We start from the raw sequence: 20,455 nt of genomic DNA on the forward strand, positions 1-20,455 counted from the left end.
GGCACACTGATGTTCCATTAACCCACTGAAAATATTTTTTACAATAAGATTACTTTTCAGTTAATACTTCAGGGTTTGGAACCAAATATGTTGTATGCTGTAAAGATAATACACTTAAACTCACTGGTAGAAGCAAGTATTATGCAGCATCACTCTGATAAAACCGTGGATATGGCAGATTCTTTCCTGAGCACCTCTGGTGATGTGGCATAGGAGCACACTGCCAGAAGAAAAATGAGCTGCTGTTTTACTCTGTCTAATTACGTTTGCCCTCCATGACTTGAATTGGCCCGGCGTCATCAATAAACCCAACAACTTGCAAATAAAATGTGTTTCCATCATGAAAAGAGAATACAGGTTTTAAAGGGGAGTATGATGAAGATTAGAGACGTGCTCTGTCTGCTTAAAATGCTGCTGAAGCTGGCCCCAGGTGGAGATGACTGTGACACGCAAACGGTGACCATTGAGAACGTCACCAATGCTACTGTGTGCAATTTAAAGAGGCAGACCTACTACGGTAACCCTTATATACGCTACAAATCACTGCCACTCTAAAGTAATTACCTTATCTGAGAGCGAGGCATTTTTCTTTCCGGTGCTGGAGTATGGGTGTGGGCTCATCTTGTATGAATCATAGTACAATCAAAGATGAGTAAGCAAAGAGAGGATGTCCTTCTGTCCTACTGAGGTTTTGCTTCTGGGCAATCAGATGGGTAGTCAGATCTTCATATATATTCGTCCAGGTCATCTTTTAAATTTGGTGTATTTGATGGCTTTCTTCTGTGTGATAGAATTCAGATTTTATTGAACCAGGCCAGCTTTATGCAAAGAAAGCCAATCAATTCCGTTGCTGTTTTTACCACATGGTACCTTGAAACCTTGTAGGACCTTCATTCATTATCTGTGTTAGATGTGTTAGTATGTGTAGATCTATAATCTTTTTATAATCTTTTTTCAGTAATGGAAGGTATATGTGTCAAGACTGTATATCAGAAACACTATATGGAAACAAAACATGTTGCTCCCTACAGGATATTGTAGGCAGGTTGCAGTGGCACACTACTACTTTTACAATGTTATACCTGCCACTGCACAGAAACAGTCTTTTGTTTGGAAAGTGGTTAGTTACAGCTGTTGCCATCTGTTGGGTAATTTTTTATTCAACCAGAATAACTTACTTTAAGTTTTAACTGGTTGCATGGCCGCAGTGGATTTCCAGAATATGTTTGTAATAGCCGAGAACACAAAAGCCTGCTGGAACAGGTAACAAGGGCACACACAACACAATCACTGATAGACAAATGTGATGAGCAGAGAGATTAATAACCATTTATTGATTGCTGTTAGAAGTCCCTCCAATTCTACGTACGATATTTAGGTCTACCTGGTATTTCTAATTATGTCTGATGTCATGACCCATTACTGTAAAAAACCATTTGTGGCAGGAGACAGTGCACAATAGGGGAAATGAGCAGTATGGAAAACATTTCAATCTGACTGATTGACTGACTGAAATTGATTCTGTAGCTGTGGTTTGCAGCAAACCTCACATATTGTCAATGCAGAATATGCTGCAAGGATAAAGATCAAAGTGAGCACTGTGTGAAACCTGCAGCGCATCTATGTTCATATTTGGCCATCTTCCAGAGTACCTGGACACGTCCTGCCCAGTAAACAAAGCCTCATCCCTTTGACATGGTGAGGAAACCTGAAACCCAAATCAGCCACACTGGCCTATATTTCATAGATGGAAACAGTAGCAGTGTAGAGAGGAAATAATCGTGTGTACACTTACTTGAGAGCGTACTTAGCTCTGGGCCTTTTCCTCTATTATCGACCACATCTACATTAGCAGAGAAAATGGTGTCTGGAGCTCTGGGAGCCTGGATGAAGCATTTTCATAGTTGGCATCACCACACCATACATGGTGTACAACAGACAGTAGGCTCTGGCAAAAAAATCACTCAAGCTTTTTGTGTCCAGAAGCATGTTTCTACAAAACTCTCATTGCTCCTGCATGTTGATTTTTTGAGAATATTATTATTTTGTGTGGGTCAGTTATCTGAAGATCTGAAGATTTTTAATTCAGGAAGTTGAACATCTGGATCAAGTTATTAGATAAATCATTTTCTCTTAGGTATTGTGTTGAGAGCAGCAGTAATGATACTGTTACATTTCCAAATGTAAATGCAGTATGTTAAGATCTGTGTTAGTGTTTGTCATCATAATACAACAAATAAATACCTCCATTTCATTTGTAAAGGGTCACAGAGCAGATATATCTAAAAGAAGGAAATTATTTGATCAAGCATCATAATTTCACTATGAAGATTTGTTTGAGTCATCACTGGTCATCTAAATCCACCAGACCACAATATTATTGTTTAGACTGTGATTCTCTGTGATGTAAAAAACAATCCACTGATCCTCATAAATCAAAAGGAAAGCCTTACTGTTTTGGTCAAACTTAAATTTAAAGTACTTCATGCATAATGGGAAAATGTGTTTTCGTGTTTGAGTTGATGGATGGCTCATGGTAGATTTAACTCATTTTGATATGTGCTAAACACCTGTGATTTACTGTACAGGTGGTTAACAAAGGAAGCCCAAAAATTACAAAAACACGTGTCTGACAGTGTAAATAATGAATATTACAAGATCCACAGAGGTAGAATTTGTCAGGGGGCTAACAAAGGATAACTTAGCCTGACAAAGTTCAGCTCAAGGCTGATGGTTGTTTCATGCTGCGACTTTTGAAAGATGAGCTGAGCCTGACAAGCTGAGTCTGAGTGGTCCTAAAATGGCCACTGTAGAGAAACCTGGTAGGTAACAATATGGCCTTTTCATGTGGCACCACCATCAGGCCAAACTGTACAACTAGACGTAGGAAGTAAGGATGGCAAGCTTGTCTATTTTTTTAGCTAATAATTTTGTTTCATAGTCTCAGCTGTTCATACAAATTTGCAGGTTTGGATCTGTAGAGTTTGATTTACAATGTCATTTCAAATGTTGAAATCAAACTTAAATGCTTTACAGGGGGAACAAAAAGGCAATGTATTAGTGGTCAGGGGAGAGTCCCTCTCTGTCATTTCACTGTAGCCTACAAAAGATATTTTCTTAGTGATTTATTCAATATTCAGAAAAATTTACTTACTGTATGTACATCCCTGTCATAAGGTTCTTGTCCCAAAACATCTCAGTCTTATGTTTTGGCTTTGTGAAGAAGCCTAAATGCTAAAGAAGACTACTGATACAGAAAGGCACTCTTTTAGCACAACATGACACCGACCTAGCTCAGATAGTATTTCACGTGGGCGGCTCTCACCCTCCCACTGAACCGTGTTCCTTGTCCTGTCTTTCAGCCATCATCAACCCCAAGCAGGCCAAAGACAACAAGAGCTTCAACTTTGATTACTCCTACTGGTCCCACACCTCGGTAAATATTTCTGCACCCCTACAGCGCAGGTGTTACACAGACAGCCCGACAAAGACACACACACACACACATATTTGGTGTACTGTGGATCTCTTTGTGTTGCATGTGTCAGGTTTATGAGGACTTTCAAGATTTACATGGCTGATTATTGATCTCTGTCCACAGCCCGAGGATGTCAATTATGCCTCTCAGATGAGAGTATACAAAGACATTGGAGAGGAAATGTTGCTGCACGCCTTCGAGGGCTACAATGTCTGCATCTTTGCTTATGGTCAGACAGGTGCTGGCAAGTCCTACACCATGATGGGGAAACAGGATGTCAAGGATCAACAAGGAATCATTCCCTTGGTACAGAATGACAATTAAATGGCCTGCACTGATGATAAATCAAAGATGATTCTGAATTTCTCAGATGCAGTTTTGAAAATAATGTTGTTATTTCCCCCCTCCAGCTGTGTGAAGATCTTTTTACTAAGATCAGTGACAATACAGACAACAGCATGTCCTACTCTGTGGAGGTAAGTATGAATGTCATCAGCTTCCCTTTTAAGTACTCTATACCTGAACTCATTATGTTATCATTATGTGTTCAAGCTAATATTATGAATCTGAACAGGTGAGCTACATGGAAATCTACTGTGAACGTGTACGAGACTTGTTGAACCCCAAAAACAAAGGGCATCTCCGTGTAAGAGAACATCCTCTGATGGGACCCTATGTGGAGGACCTGTCCAAGCTGGCTGTCACCTCCTATAATGACATCCAGGACCTAATGGACTCTGGCAATAAGGCCAGGTGACGGAGCTGTCCATTTATTCAGTCACTTTTGTCAGTAAATCGACTAATGAACAACTCATATTTCATTACTGCCACTGAATCTACAGAATGGCAAAGTGATTTAAATATGCAAAGTGTCAAATTAAATTTCACTAATTCATCAAAGACATTTCTGATGAGTTACAGCTGTGCAAGCATTGAAACACTTAAATTCAACCTCTTTATATTGTATACAGCTAATTTAATTATTTAGGTTCATTGTGCCTACAATATTTATTATTTATTTATATGGTCATTTTGCACATCCTTAGCAAGAAACATGTCCTACTTGTTGGATAAATGTGTGACAAACAAACAGCTTGCCTCACAAACTGATAAAAATGTATTCACTGTCACTGCAGGACTGTGGCTGCCACCAACATGAATGAGACAAGCAGTCGCTCACATGCTGTATTTAACATCATATTCACTCAGAAACGCCTTGATGCTGAGACTGACAACACCTCTGAGAAGGTAGAGGAGTTTTATCACATCCTGAATGAACCTGTTTAACATTGATCTGTTACCACTGCTTATCACAAGCTGATTACCATGATTTACATCCTGTCGTAAATTGGAAATCAATGATTGCTTGAAGGTCATCATGATAATGAAACAGTATAAGGCTGTCATCTTTAACCGAAACCTGTCTCTGGAATAAAGATAAATAGCTTTAGCTTTTTTTAATTGTCAGCTTATGTATTACATTTCATTTGTTTGAGCCTATTTATTGGGTGCTCTGTCGTAGGTCAGCAAAATAAGTCTGGTGGATTTGGCCGGCAGTGAGAGGGCAGATTCTACTGGAGCCAAAGGGACAAGGCTGAAGGTGAAAATGTTTTCACCCACTGCATGAAACATACTTGAAGCAGCTCACATTTACACAATAACATTCATTTGCCTATATGAGAGACAAATATCATTAATCAATAGTAAGGCAGTTGTTTAGTGTGTATACATATAATTTAATCATTATCTGCCTCTTTTGCTCCATCACAGGAAGGAGCAAATATCAACAAATCTCTAACTACACTGGGGAAGGTCATCTCTGCTTTGGCAGAAATGGTACTTTTTATTTGCATATTGCAGATTGTAAGATAAAGCCAATATTATTGTAGAATTAACATGTTAATTTCACTGTCTTCTTCATTTTAGGACTCTGGGCCAAATAAGGTCATTTCTTTAAATTATGTATTTATTTTTTTGTCATTAATTAAATGTTTTTCTTATAGTACATTGATTTTAATGTGTTTTAATGTAATACACAGAATAAAAAGAAGAAAAAAGCTGAGAGCTTCATCCCCTACAGAGATTCTGTTTTGACCTGGCTACTGAGAGAAAATTTGGGTATGAACACAATATTTCTTTCTTTAATAGGCTAATATTTTGATGATCCATCAACTCTTGACAAACTTAACCCAACTTATTCTAATCAATCTCTTTCCTACATTGTGTCAGGGGGGAATTCTCGTACAGCAATGGTAGCTGCCCTGAGTCCAGCTGATATCAACTATGATGAGACCCTCAGCACACTCAGGTAGAGAGCAAACAACACATTTTCCACTGCATCTTTTCCCTCCCACACAGCTGATGAATGTGGCTGTGAAGGACACTGATGCCGGTGAGACTGTGTTACATAATACACATTTTCCTCAGTGGCCTGCATCAGTTTCACACTTGAAACATCTTCACGAGTTGCAGCTGCAGTGCCAGGCTGCAGAATTATGTGAATGTGCAATGTCGGTGGGATTGTGAATGTGTGTGCCTTTTTGTCTCCTCAATCACCCATGACAGCATGCTCATTGATCCCTCCCTTATTCCCAAAGGTACGCAGACCGCGCCAAACAGATTCGCTGTAACGCTGTCATCAATGAGGATCCCAACAACAGATTGGTGCGTGAGCTGAAGGAGGAGGTGTCTCGTCTGAAAGATCTCCTCTACGCCCAGGGTCTGGGTGACATCATTGAGAGTAAGTAATCATTTAGTGGATTTATGTGATCATTGGTGTTATCTGGAGGTCAATTTCAAACCTCTAAGTGGGCATATTATTCTCAATGATAAACTGTCAGCCTCACTTCAAACTACGCAGTTCCCTTCACAAGCACTGCACTTTTAATCTCCCTTTGCTCACAAACGTTGTGTGCGTTGAGGTGCATTCAGATAGAATACAAAGCAAATTAAGAACCAGTTTCAAAAAATCTATAGGTAGATATAAATGGAGATGGACAGATGCAGATTCTTAGATTGCTACTACAGATTGCTCTACTCCTGTGTTCCAGTCATTCAGCCATGAAGTAGTACCACCTCTCCTGCCATATACTTTTAATTCATATGGAGTTAAACTGAAATAGCAACACTCAATACTGGCTGATCAACCCAGTCACTTTCTCCCTGTGAAACTGACAGTATGGGTCACATTATTACATAGGCCAAATAACTCAGTCCACCAACAAAAAAAGAATGCATCTTGAAATTTGTCATGTTATATCTGGTCGCAGCTTTAAAGTTATCACAAACCTGAGAGCATCTCACTGAGAGGAAAATAAACATTCATAGTTATGAAAGAAGTGGAACCAAACTGATATTTATTGATGAATGCACCTCTCAGGTGTTCATCACATAATAAGTGAATGTTTAAATCTATGAACATTTTCATCTAAAGGTTTTATGCTGTCTTTCTTTCTTTCTCTCTCTCTCTCTCTCTCTCTCTGTCACTCTTTATCTTCTCTTCTCCCAGCATATCGAGCATCTGGTGCTGAGATAGAGGGTTTGAAATGTGTGTTTTCTGGCTCTTGCTTTTGCTCTTGCGGCAGCTTAGCATCACCGGCGCTTACTGTGACAGTAAATAGTGGCTTTCCTGTGTTCTCTGCAGCACCACAATATCATGAGGAATTGAGCAGAGCGGTACCTAATGTTAATGCAATATATGTATTTATCATATAATCCAGGTCTAAGGTTGATTTTCAGGCTCATTTTTGATTCCAATCCTCAGGTCCTTATCGGCTATACTGTATGGGCCTTGTCATGGTGCTGTAGAGATCTGTCTGTAGCTTTGTAGCTGTGGCGTTGGTGGGACAGAGCTTAACTCTTCATGAAGCAACAAGGCAGAGCAATACAATATGGAAGGTTCTGGACTACAGTATAATGAGACATGTTTCATTGCTATCTTTAATTTCCCTGATGTAGAAACTGTAGCCTCCTCCCCTGACAGGCTCTGTTTGGCTCTGTCGCCTCCTGTTGGCAGCCATAAAGGAGAGCATGCAGTAAACATGAGATGATAATGCTGCCTTCAGTCACAGAGAGAGTATAATCACTTGCATAATATTGGATCTTTGAGTTAGTCATCATCAAATTTTTACTGTCTTCCCATAATACATGGCTTCATTAACTGCACTGCGAAGGTGATATTATGTGATCCATCTTGGCGGGCAACAGCCTGTCCAGATGGATGGGTGTGATACAGTTTCCCAATTTATTGCTCTGTGTTGCCATAGCAGCAGCTGCAGGGTTGACATTCTTTAGTTTGTAGTATCTATCATAAGCCTTCATGGTGACACAACAATGCCAAGATAAGTCTGTGAACTTAAAACAGGGAGCATGATGTAAAATTATGTTTCTTTGTAGACTATTTTGATAAATATACTAATTATCATCAAAAAATGCTCAGTGAGAACATATGTTCGATGCTGTTCAAACAAACTTACCAGTGTGTTTGATTCACTGCCAGAGAAATAGATTTTTACATTCAGTAGTTTGTTTGACATGTAGTTTTAGATGAAGCACTGAGCATTAAATGCATCTTGCTGCATAATATAATCATAAGATAATAGTTTTAATTGGGAGTTCTGGCTTCCCAATGTTCTATTCAGGAGATAGAAATGCTTCATTATATCTCTGCACGTAGGCAATGTATTTTATTTCCCATACATGATGACTCATTTTATTATTGCTGTTTAAGATGCTTGATTGGGAACATGGCAATTTTACATTTTCTTGTTTTTGAATGATCCTGCATATGATGCTCTGCTCGATGTTTTTGTATAATAGTTGCATTTTCTTTGGTCATGGCTGGATGGCCTCCTTGTTGCATCTTTTAAGTTGGTCTTCTTTGCGTGTGGCTTTCCACTGGTGCTGACCTCGCTTGTATGCTAGCAGTTAAAATTTCTCTCTGTGAGTTAGATCTGTTTCAAGCTACATATCTTCTTTCTTTTTTTTCTTTTCTACTCTCCCTTCTTTTCTCTTCCTTATCTGTCTGCATTTCTCCATTTCTTTATTCCCTGTTATCGATTATCCTAACCCCACTTCCTGTACACTCCCTGCGCCCCCTCCCACCCCGACAGACGTATCCGATTACAAGAACAATAACAATAAAGCCCAAGCTGTGAATCAAAGGGATGATCTCTCCACAGTGACCAATGCCATGACGGGGATGAGTCCCTCTCCGTCTCTCTCAGCCTTGTCCAGCCGTGCTGGATCCATTGCCAGTCTGCACTGACCGTATTATGTTCAGCCCAGGCAGCGAGGAGGCCATCGAGAGGTTGAAGGTGAACACTGGATAACATACATACATAACATACAACAGTTTATCTTCAAACACACTCAGCTTTGATACAATGTGGATATTCCAAATGTTCATTTGTTTCATTCTGTCAGGTTGTTTGCTGATAGATGTAGTAGTAGTAGTAGTGTCACTCACCAAGCATTTGTAATTGTAAAAAATCTCATGAAAATGCCCAAACCAAGGGTTAGTCCCTCCCTCAATACTTTCTGACATCCCCAGCCTCACCCAGTTGTTCCTGCTGAGGATGTAATTCTTTAAAAACAGTTCACATTTGAGCCATTTTTATGCCAGTACTTGAGAATCAACATTAGAGGAACAAGAGGAACTCAGGAGAGAGAGATAGGAAATAATATGCAACTAAGATGCAGAGCCTGATTTGAACAGGGGGCAATTCAGGTTAGCATCGTTAGCATCCTATGTGAGAGTGCCCCCTCTCTATACTGTCATTATTTTTTAAAAAAGGCAAAAGAATAATTCATATAACATCTCTGCACTGTGATTTTTTTTTTAGCAAATGTGACTCAAAAGTCAGAGAAAATAGTGCATTTGGTGGGAACTACATTCAGCCACAGATATGGTATTGTAATGAGTATTGGCAGTAGCAAGACACTTTATGTGGGATTTATTCAAAATAAACTGGTGTGTGTGTGTGTGTGTGTGTGTGTGTGTGTGTGTGTGTGTGTGTGTGTGTGTGTGTGTGCGCATTCGTGTTAGTAAAGGAACATGTCATCCAGTGCAATAGTGTGGCTCACTGATGTGTTTTCAATAGTTTTGGGACAACAATGGAGTTCTACACCATAGAGGAAAAAGCTATACCCAGCTTTGTCTTACTGACAGTACTTGTTTCAGTTCATTGTTGGTTATGGGCTTTTGATAAAAAAAAAATAAAATAGAGCAGCATGACATTACTATTTATTTTATTCAACACTTTCTTTCAAAATGTCAGGAAACAGAGAAAATCATTGCTGAACTCAATGAAACTTGGGAAGAGAAACTTCGCCGAACAGAGGCCATTAGAATGGAAAGGTAATACTTATAATGTTTTATTTTATTTTATCAGCAAATTCAGTTTTTCTCTCAGAAAAAGTCCAAAACAAACAAATATGTTGTGAAAAAAAGTCATGATTCACAAGCACAGAAGGTCACCAGGCTTACAACAGAAAATGGCTTAAAAGTAGACACAAAAGAGAATGATCTTGTAATGTTGAAAAACAGGACATGTCAGGTCTATGTTGAATATTACTTTATAATCTTGCAGAATATAAGATATTTTACAATATATATTATTTCCTAGTGTATAAAACATTCTTCATTTATCTACAGAGAGGCCTTGCTGGCAGAAATGGGTGTAGCAATGCGAGAAGATGGCGGTACGGTTGGTGTGTTCTCCCCTAAGAAGGTATAAGAGAAGTCCAAAACTCCTCTGTGATCTGATACTCCAAATTTAAATTACTGACCAAAATGCTTGTTTATTTACCCCAAAGCCCTCTGATAGCCCTAGAAAGCCCCAACCTGTGTTTATCGACACAGTTGGGCTGTTTTCCCCCAATGAGGTTTGTAGCTGTGAAGTGTTCGAAGCTGTCTTTTTCTCTGAATACTCTTAGTCTCTCTTCTTAAGAGCCTGGGCAAGGCAGATCAGACGAGAGTTTCTCTTTTTCATTAAGTGTTATCTTAAATCTACTTCATTATTTCAAACACTCCCTCACTGTGCTGAAGGCAGCAGTGGGTGTAAACATGGGGAAAAGATAATGGTAGTGGCCCCATTTCAGTGATTTATGGCTGTTTGCCTGCAGCCCCATAACGTCTGACTGAGACTACATTAAACACTCATGCTGTGAAGCAGTGGGGAGTAAATCTGACTGCATGGTTTTAACTGTTACTGATTGTTTCTTACTGGGAGAGACTGCTTTTCAGCCCTCTGATGTGCACAATATGCGTATATTACATTGTTAATAACATATTGATAATAAATGATTAATATATATTACTCACCATTTCTATTAGTGATTAAATTATTCCTTATTCTGTGTCAGACACCTCATTTGGTGAACCTCAATGAGGATCCTCTGATGTCTGAGTGCCTGCTGTACTACATTAAAGATGGGATTACCAGGTTAGATATTGACATTTTTCAGTGTAATATTTGGGTGATACTTTAAATTACTGACTTTGACTTTATGTTGAAAGACGAAAAGTTCAGAAGTGTATTAATTACTTGCCCTAAAATGATCACCTTTCTTTTTTAGGGTCGGTCGTTTAGACGCCAGCAGTCGTCAGGACATAGTCCTCAGTGGCCACTTCATCAAGGATGAGCACTGCACCTTTTCTAGTTCTCCTGGTCCAGTGGGAGAAAGTGAGGGATCTTTATCTTGCTCCACATGCTTGAATTTGTGTCCATCAGAGTTTAATATTGACAGATAGGAAATGATGCCTTACACTGTCCTCTCTGTTCCTAAGCAGTGGTTGTCCTAGAGCCTTGTGAGGGAGCTGAGACTTATGTCAATGGAAAGAGAGTGACAGAGCCCACTGTCCTCAAATCAGGTCAGTAAGCTCTCCTGTTCTCTGTCTACCTCAGTTTCACCAGTCCTGCTGCATTGTACCCAGTAGGGCTGCATCATTCTGGACAAAATGAGAATCACTGGCACATCAACTTTCAACAACAGAACGTGAACTTCAGTCACTTGTCTTCTCTTACTTACACAACCTTTGAAGAAACATTTTTCGTCCATGTCTTTGCATGATGAGATCTATGTCATTTAGAAATGAGAGTCATGAATCCTGATTGTGTTTTTAATATAATATCATCATTATGCAGCGCTAGTCCTCAGTGCCAACATGTATGTTGTGCACTCTTTATGTATGCATTTACCATACTGCTCTCTGATTTTTGATATCCTTACAGGAAATCGCATCATCCTTGGGAAAAGCCATGTGTTCCGGTTTAACCACCCTGTGCAGGCTAGGGCTGAGAGGGAGAGGACACCCTGTGCTGAAACACCTGCTGAGCCTGTGGACTGGGCCTTTGCCCAGAGGGAGCTGCTGGAGAAACAGGGCATTGACATGAAACAGGAAATGGAACAGAGGTACAGAGGCCAATCAACTTAATTTGCAACAGCTGTGCAAGGTAGCAAATAAGGTCTCATCCCCATGTTGCAGATAGGAAGACCAGATTACAAGAAATAAGACAGTCAGATGCTAAGAATAGTAGTAGTGGTAGTAGTAATACTACTGTTAATTGAAGTCTGAGTAGCTGGCACATTATACAAGCCTGCAGCATAGTGCGCAGTAGATGATGTGCTGGTCCAGAAACATTAAGACACTGGTAGAAGTTTTCCTTTGGGGTGATGTATCACCTTTCCTAAGCCTCTTTTGTTAACTTGTGTTTCTGTCTGCAGGCTCCAGGAGTTGGAGGACCAGTATCGCAAAGAAAGAGAGGAGGCCAACAATCTCCTGGAACAGCAAAGACTGGTACAGTAATGAGAAGCTTTGCAAGTATCACCAAACTAGGTCCAACTAAAATCATATTATATGCAAATATATCTATAGATATATCTTGTAGGTATGTATTTCTATATGTCATATGCAGTGTATTAAATGTGATTTATAAGTTAAGTTTCAGGAAACATCAAATAGTTATGGATTATAACTGGACTTTGTATGCATGGTAATAGTTGTGTTCCCCTTAACCCTCATTCAGTATCTAAATCACAGTCACAAGATATTTTATATCCATGTTTAACATGCAATTGATGATTTTTTTAAATGAGATTTTTAATGGTTATGCCAAGCCACTGGATAGTTCAACTGACCTCTGTTTCTAAATGGCTTGTTAATGTGCTACAACCTGGTGTTTAACAGATCTTTAACAGATCTTCATGAATCAATTGTTTAGGATTATGAGAGCAAGCTGGAAGCTCTTCAGAAGCAAGTGGACCGTTATTACCCAGAAGCCACTGAGGAAGAGGAGGAGCCAGAAGAAGAAGGTAGTGCAAATAATCGGAAATACATACCTGTGTACATCTATGTTGTTGGAGAGAAAATCCTTGCCCAATGATGGTCTTTTATCCTTGTGGCTCACAGTGCAATGGACAGAGAGGGAGAGAGAGCTTGCTGTGTGGAGCTTTCGTAAGTGGAGGTGCTACCAGTTCACCTCTCTCCGTGACCTGTTATGGGGAAATGCCATCTTCCTTAAGGAGGCCAATGCCATCAGTGTGGAACTCAAAAAGAAGGTCCAATATGTTTCTGTGATTTATATTCCACTGTATGAATCAGTGTCATAATAAGGCTACTTGACTGTACTGATGCTTTGTGTGTCCCTGCAGGTCCAATTCCAGTTTGTGCTGTTGACAGACACTCTCATACTCCCCCCTGCCTCCTGATCTGTCGCCCCCAGAGGCAACTAAAGACAGAGAGAAGCGACACTTCCCACGTACCATTGTGGCTGTGGAGGTGCAAGATCAGAAGAATGGAGCCACCCACTACTGGACATTAGAAAAACTACGGTACAGTGGCTTCTGAAAGTATTCAGACCCCTGCACTTTTTGCATATTTTATTGTGTTGTAGAATATCTTAAATCAATAACATTTCCATTTTTGCTCATCAGTCTTAACTTAATAATCCCAAAACATGTTTTGCAAATTAAAAAAAAATTAAAACTGAAATAATTTCCAAGTACATCTCAGACTCTTGCTGTGGCACTCCAAATTGTGGTCAGGTTCATCCTCTCTTTAATTAGCCCTGAGTTGCATTAAGTCTTCATATAACACTTTTCTTATTTCTGAAGCTGATATATTGCTAACATGCAGTCATGAATGTAGCTTTTCCATATTCTTTCAAGCAGCATTGTAGCGTTGTAGGCTGTAAAGACTATAATTCTGGTTTGCTGCTCTGTAGCTCATTAAGTTATTTCACTTGAAAATTCTCTCAAATAATTGCTCTAAAAAAAAAAAACGTCTGCAAGCCCCTGATATACAACAGTAGCAAAAAGAGAGATGTTTTCAGTGTCTATGAACGATAAACACACATAAAGCACACTATTCACTGCAATAATGTTTCTCATTAACTCCATGCTGCATAAATTCATAAATGGCTTAGATTACTTGTGGTAAATGTTGCTGATCCTTGCAGACAGAGGCTCGACCTCATGAGAGAGATGTATGACCGCGCAGCTGATGTGCCCAACAATACCACCGAGGACTGTGAAAATGTGATGACTGGAGGCGACCCCTTTTATGACCGCTTCCCCTGGTTCCGTCTGGTTGGCAGGTAAATGCTGAACATCACTGGCCTTATACAGTATATGAAGAAAACAGGCAGGCATTCATACTGAGCTTATACAAAGGACAACAGGCAGCGAGCAAACAGAAGCCCAGTGTTTGTTCATTCAGGATAAAGGGAGGCTGTTTGTCGTAACTGGCACATATTGTGCATGTGGTCAACTGATGGGCCATGACAGAGACACGAGCATGAACTAGTCCACAGTCCACTTCAATTTGATGTCTCTGTCTTTACGTAGTGAAGTCTGTTGCGCCCACTGTATGCTCTGTGTGTCATCACATCTCACCACTTCACCTAAAAAAACAAATGTATTTGAATGAAGGACTTACTGGGCATCCTTTATCAAAAAGTATAGAGTACTGTTATGCCAAATTTGCACAGACTGCATTTGAAATTTAATAACTGAACATATCTTTTCTTAAATTTCAAGTATTACTTCATGTATTCAGTATATTGTCATTGTTTTAAATTCTGTACAAGAATGAATTGAGTTCCTTCTTAAAATTAGTTTTTTCTGATGTCACTGTGAATTTACTGTATTTCTGCTGGACATAAACTTTGCAGCTTTTAACACACAGGATGGACTGACAATCATTTGTGCTTGTCAATGCCATGCTTACACTTTTAATGGGAAAAATCAGCTGTGAAACATTTGAGAACAAAATTTCTTGGGTCCTCCTACTCAAAGACTGCTGTTTCTCCCACTCTGGCATGCATCCTCCCAACCTCTCTGCCAAGCTCTCCCTCTCTCTTTTTCTCTTGCAGATGGATCCTACACATAGTCACATGCCCGTGTTACATAATACTCTGCATATCAAGCCTTTAATGCCATTTAGCTCCTGCAAGACAAGCAAAAATGATCACGCAGCAATCTGAAAAATGTTCCCTTGAAATATGTTGTTTGTCAGCTCATTCATAATCTCTGTTATATAATAAGTGAGTATTCCTGGCATATGGCAAATGTACCACATTTAACGAAATGTAGTTGCCCAGACAAATTAAGTTGAAACTGGATGTGGCACTTCTATGTGGAATATTTACTTGTACTTAGACCTATCCAAACCAAAAGTCTTTAAGCTTACTGCTTCAGTGCACTTGTGATGAAGGCTGTTGATTTTTCTATGGGCTTAATATTAGCATTCACTGGTAAAAAATATATTTCATAAATATCAATAGAGGATTGTTGTTATATTTAGATGCTACTTCTCTAAATCAGTATTCAACCTCAGCATTCTGGTTATATTGGATAGTTTATAAATAATTATTTTTTAAATAAATGAACCAAGTAACTCGATGAGAGATGAGAAATCTGTAGCCACTAAATTCCGCCAATGACAGAGTTGTTATTCTCTGAGGGGTTTGAATTAATATGTCAGTGACTATAGGATCAGCCAACCTTATTCTAAGTTTATCTGCTTCTTGCAATACCTTGAAATGCGTGGCCTCTCTGGAAATGAATCTGTCCGTTAATGGGTGCCTCTACCTATACACATATCCATGGTCATTCATTGTGCTCACGGTCAGGTACACTTAAGTATATGCCCTCTTAGCAGAAGTGGTTAAATATTTTTTAACATCCATTGTAGCTTGTTTGCACTCTTCCATCTGTACTCTCTTGTCTCCACTACATGCTGTCCATTAAAACAGACAGTAAAACCTGATTTTGGTTCAAAAGGATCAGGGCTTTCTAGTGAGCCACTCCATATGGTGCCCTACCACCCCTCTTGTTTGAACAAGTGTGTGTCTTCTTTCTAACTGTACTAACCTGGTTCCCATGTCTCTGGCTGCACCAGAAACCCAATTTTCAACACATGCATGAGCGAGCGCATGAGTGACCCTACCCCATCCCCGACCCTCTCCAACTCTGAAATAACTGAGCTGGCTGACTCGCAGCGTGAGGGTCGAGGGGAGGAGGAGGATTTGGAGGAGTTGGAGGACCTGGACGATGATATCTTTTTGGACGACCCGTGCTCCGAGCTCGGGGGAGAGGATGATGATGATGATGATGATGATGATGATGATGATGATGATGAGGGAGAGCTCTGCCGAGGCTCCAGCGAAGGCCAGGATCCCTTTTACGACCGCTCACCATTATTCAGTGTAGTGGGAAGGTTGGTGAGGTTTCGGGAGCATGCTGGTGGAGGAAACTAGCTCTTTCACGCTGAGACGCAGGGTCTGTTTCCCTCAGTGGACATCAGCACAGATGAAATGACATTTTTGAAAACGCAATACACAATACAGATACAGTACAACAGTATTTTCTCACAAAGTCCTCACTCTCCTGGATTATGTGTGCATGAGTATATAAAATCTAAATCAAAGTTTATGCAACACATGAGTGTTCTTTTGTTTTCTTATCTGGCAACCACAGATCTTCTGTCAAATTAGCCTGCCTTTTGGTTTACCAGCACATTGAGACAAGTAAGCTATAGTCGTAATATCAACAAGGAGTTTCAGATAGATAGCTCCAGTGGAGATTTGAAACCATCTTAACTTAAATTTGCTTGATTAATTGTGGGATTTCCATTCATTTCATCTTCTTAAAAACATCATGCTTGCTTAATATTCCAAGTCAAACTATCCACTTTAGTTTTTGTTCCCTGTCTCAGTTGTCATTGCCACTGTGTCTCAAATGTTTGAGACACAGGTGTTCTCAAATGTCAAACCACTATAATATAGATTTTTTTCATGAATATGTTACTGAGTGGACACTGGAGTAGACATTTCTGGGCTTCAAGATTTATCTTTTGCTTTCTTTGTTTAATCTCATCAAATTAGATGCTTGTTTTTGTTTGTTTTTTGCAAACTGTTCTTTTACATACTAACTTAGACTAAATGCTTCTCACTCATATTACAGTTCTACTTACCAAACAAGTGCTTTAGGTCAGCCAGGGGTGGGTTAGTAAATGGCACTTGTTTCCATGAAAATTCAAGCAATGTTGATGCTCAACGGCTGCTTGAGGTGTGTGTCTCACTTACACATGGCTAAATGTAAAGTATTAGCTTTAAAGAGGACCATTCACTAGCCAAAGCATTGACATGTCTCATGGAGTATACTGAGGTCTGATTTGCATAACACAGGAACCCACAGCAAAATGTTCTCACCATGCTGTGAAACCTGAATAAGTATGAAAGAGACTGAAAAATATTCATAGACAGTGGAGTTCAAGGCAGACTCAAAATCTCAAGATGAAAGAGCTGGTTTCTACTGCAGCTGTCTCTTTTAGGCATGCCAGAGCACAAGTCTTTTCATTTTGACCTTTTTTGTCAATTTTTACTTGAATACGTCTGATGATGAACTAGTGCCCCTATTTTGCACAAATTAGCACTTTGCCCAAGAGGTGTGCTTTTATTTCTGATGTCATTCATTGGTTATTGGTGTAGCATACAATATATCAAGCTGTTGGCAGTTTTTATTCAAGCTGAGCCATGTTTGGTATGATGATTTATGTTCCATTTGCTTTTGATTCCTTTGAGTCGAGACGTTGAAAGCATTTTTGTTCACCTTTTTTGTCCTGAGCATGCCTTCTTTGCACCTCACCAATCTTGTCATAAGCCTCTCCCTTTTTACAACACCCTTAAATGTCTACCTCTATTGGCTCGTGGAAAATGTGGTCTTTGACTGCACGATCATTTATTGTAGATAAAAACTATAGACTGAATAGCCAAGGAGAAACATTTGTAATGCAGCTGTTCCCACATTTATATTGTCAAACAATTGTCACTACTGGCCTTACCTTATGTAATGGTGTCTCATCTAAATTTAAAGTGCCTCAAGTGTTAAGTTTGGCTCTGACATCTGATAGTTAATAGTAGTCTTTTCGTATTGAGGCATGTGCATGTTGTATATGTTAGTGCAGCAGAATGTAGTCATTAAGTAATACAAAGAAACATTATTTCAGGATGAGGAAAACATCTGCTCTCCAGCTTAGTATTGAGCTGCTTTCCAATATTTTGAAAACATTTAAATTATTCAAAGTTGACCCTTATACACATGCTCCTTAGCCTCACCAAGCTTTCATTAGTATAGTAAGTCAAGAAATACTGCATGTGACCCATAATTGTCATAATGATAATATCATCATTTCTAGATCTAGTGAGGAAAAACCCCTAAGAAGCGATAGTAAAGGGCAGCCATGGCCATCGCAAGAGCAGTCCCAGCTTCTGTTTGGTTGCTTTGCAGCTCTGTGTTCTGTTGTCCAGTCAAATTTATCAAGTGTGACACAATCTCTTTAGCTGGGTTATTTTTAATCTGTTATTATTTCTCTCTTTCTCTGTGCTCCATGTCCAGGGCTTTTGTTTATCTCAGTAACCTGCTGTACCCAGTTCCTCTCGTCCACCGTGTGGCCATCGTCAGTGAGAGAGGAGAGGTAAAAGGCTTCCTCCGAGTGGCAGTGCAGGCCATATCAGGTAAGGCTCGGATTCTCAGCCTCAACACTGTTGAGGCAAAAAGCATGATAGGATTTAAAGGACAAGCTATGTGTGACTTCTTGAGGGAGTGAAGTGAAGGTGCTTTGTGTTTCCCTCCAGCGGATGAAGAAGCTCCCGACTACGGTTCAGGAGTAAGGCAGTCAGGCACTGCCAAAATCTCATTTGAGGATCAGCAATATGAAAAGGTAGAGAAAATCACTATACAGTATTACTATTTTGGGGACTTGTGTGTGCACAGTTACCTACTAACTGGTCTGTTTTGCTGCTTGTGTTTGCAGTTTCAGTCAGAATCCTGCTCTGTGGGACTGTCCCGTACAGGGATTTCCCAGGAGGAACTTCGTATTGTGGAGGGGGAGGGGCAGAATGCAGAAGTGGGACCCTCAGCTGATGAGGTCAACAACAACACATGTGCGGGTAATCGTATTTTACGGGTGAATGGACAAATTTTGTCTGTCTAGACATGTTTAAGTATGTATATATCTGTGTGTGTGTGTGTGTGTGTGTGTGTGTGTGTTTGGTGTCCTACTGAGTAGGGCATTTATTAAATCTAGCACATCTGGCTGTTAAAGAGAAATTTTTGTGGGGGCAAAGAGGCTGATAAAGCAAGGAGGAGGTGATTCTCAAACCAAATCAGTCCAAGCCTGGTGCCCTAAACAGAACACAACAAAGTGTACTGACAGTCAGCTCAACTCAAGCTTTAGTGTGTGTCTAATCTTTGTTTTTTGTTCCTCGCAGCTGGTGCAGACGAGCTTGAAAATCCTCTGAAGGCTGGTCTGGAGGGCTCATTAGATGCTCTGGAGCACCTCAGGATTGGTAATATTTTTACCTTCAGGGTAACTGTCCTGCAGGCTTCTAGCATCTCTGCAGAGTATGCTGACATCTTCTGCCAGTTCAAGTAAGCAGTCATCATAATGTTTTCATAATTATATTCATAATTGACGTTCAGTATTTATTGTATTTATTTCGCAGTTACACGTGTTAAGTGTTTGGTTTGGCTTTTTTTGATTTCAGTTTCATCCACCGCCATGATGAGGCCTTCTCTACTGAACCCCTAAAAAACACAGGCCGTGGCCCACCTCTTGGCTTCTACCATGTGCAGAATGTAAGGAGCAACCATACAGATCCTACATAATGATGTGCAGTTACTGGTTTTAATAGGTTATGTATGTGAGCATCACTGTGTTGTTTTTGTAGATTGCCGTTGAAGTTACTAAATCCTTTGTTGACTACATCAAGACTCAGCCAATTGTGTTTGAGGTGTTTGGACACTACCAGAAACAGCCTTTCCTTCCTCTCTGCAAAGACGTCATCAGGTACTATGACAACTACTTATTAAGTAAATTAAATTTACTGCACAGACAAAATGACACCTAATGTATGTTTTTATTTCCACAACCAGTCCCCTTCGACCCTGCAGAAGACAGTTCCCACGAGTGATGCCTCTGTCCAAACCAGGTAAATAAACTCCAAGCTGGAGTTACTTTTCTTTAATTCCACAATTTACTGTATGTGTGTTGCATAGTCTTTGTACTGGTCTGCCTACAAGTCATGTCATCTTAGCTTCATGTTGTTGGGTGTGAGCAGTGGACTCTGATGCCTCGCCGGACCGGGAGAAATCACTGGAGCTGATCCGATACCTGGTCCCAGATGTGTTCAATGGGGCGCTGGTGGACTCACTGTCAGGCCATGCCCTGTCTGCCGCTGGCTTGGCTGCTTCCTTCCTACTGGAAGCAAACGAGCAAGCTCAGTTGCCAGCTCCACCCATCTCTATCTGTTCAGTTATTAAAGCTCAGAAGCCGGGTTGGTCATTGATGTCAAATCCAAGAGAATCCTGCAACTGAAAACCTTTTTATATCAAGTGCTTATCTTGGTGTGACTCACAGTAAAAGATACACCAAAGCCACTTAACTGCCATACAACATTACAGTTGATGGAT

At 40.0% G+C, this 20,455-nt stretch overlaps 2 protein-coding genes across 2 annotated transcripts in view; one reads left to right on the top strand and one right to left on the bottom strand.

Annotated features, from left to right (window-relative positions):
- The window catches only part of hdlbpa (high density lipoprotein binding protein a), a 239,887-nt gene that overhangs the window by 99,406 nt on the left and 120,026 nt on the right, over positions 1 to 20,455 (bottom strand). The window lies entirely within an intron of this gene.
- The window catches only part of kif1aa (kinesin family member 1Aa), a 38,995-nt gene that overhangs the window by 6,195 nt on the left and 12,345 nt on the right, over positions 1 to 20,455 (top strand). Inside the window, 34 exon segments of the mRNA XM_018669946.2 lie at positions 3,363 to 3,436; positions 3,602 to 3,784; positions 3,889 to 3,954; positions 4,053 to 4,231; positions 4,615 to 4,726; positions 5,001 to 5,078; positions 5,249 to 5,314; positions 5,405 to 5,422; positions 5,518 to 5,596; positions 5,708 to 5,786; positions 6,076 to 6,218; positions 6,987 to 7,025; positions 8,590 to 8,741; positions 8,743 to 8,793; positions 9,757 to 9,836; positions 10,134 to 10,209; positions 10,844 to 10,923; positions 11,057 to 11,163; positions 11,268 to 11,351; positions 11,713 to 11,893; positions 12,206 to 12,278; positions 12,703 to 12,793; positions 12,891 to 13,039; positions 13,133 to 13,168; positions 13,170 to 13,312; positions 13,939 to 14,076; positions 15,882 to 16,199; positions 18,380 to 18,498; positions 18,619 to 18,704; positions 18,798 to 18,933; positions 19,255 to 19,414; positions 19,531 to 19,621; positions 19,714 to 19,832; positions 19,919 to 19,974. Of these exon segments, the coding sequence (XP_018525462.2) occupies positions 3,363 to 3,436; positions 3,602 to 3,784; positions 3,889 to 3,954; positions 4,053 to 4,231; positions 4,615 to 4,726; positions 5,001 to 5,078; positions 5,249 to 5,314; positions 5,405 to 5,422; positions 5,518 to 5,596; positions 5,708 to 5,786; positions 6,076 to 6,218; positions 6,987 to 7,025; positions 8,590 to 8,741; positions 8,743 to 8,793; positions 9,757 to 9,836; positions 10,134 to 10,209; positions 10,844 to 10,923; positions 11,057 to 11,163; positions 11,268 to 11,351; positions 11,713 to 11,893; positions 12,206 to 12,278; positions 12,703 to 12,793; positions 12,891 to 13,039; positions 13,133 to 13,168; positions 13,170 to 13,312; positions 13,939 to 14,076; positions 15,882 to 16,199; positions 18,380 to 18,498; positions 18,619 to 18,704; positions 18,798 to 18,933; positions 19,255 to 19,414; positions 19,531 to 19,621; positions 19,714 to 19,832; positions 19,919 to 19,974 (3,642 nt within the window).

This window comes from Lates calcarifer, linkage group LG17 (assembly GCF_001640805.2).
Source record: "Lates calcarifer isolate ASB-BC8 linkage group LG17, TLL_Latcal_v3, whole genome shotgun sequence".
Taxonomy (NCBI): domain Eukaryota; kingdom Metazoa; phylum Chordata; class Actinopteri; family Centropomidae; genus Lates; species Lates calcarifer.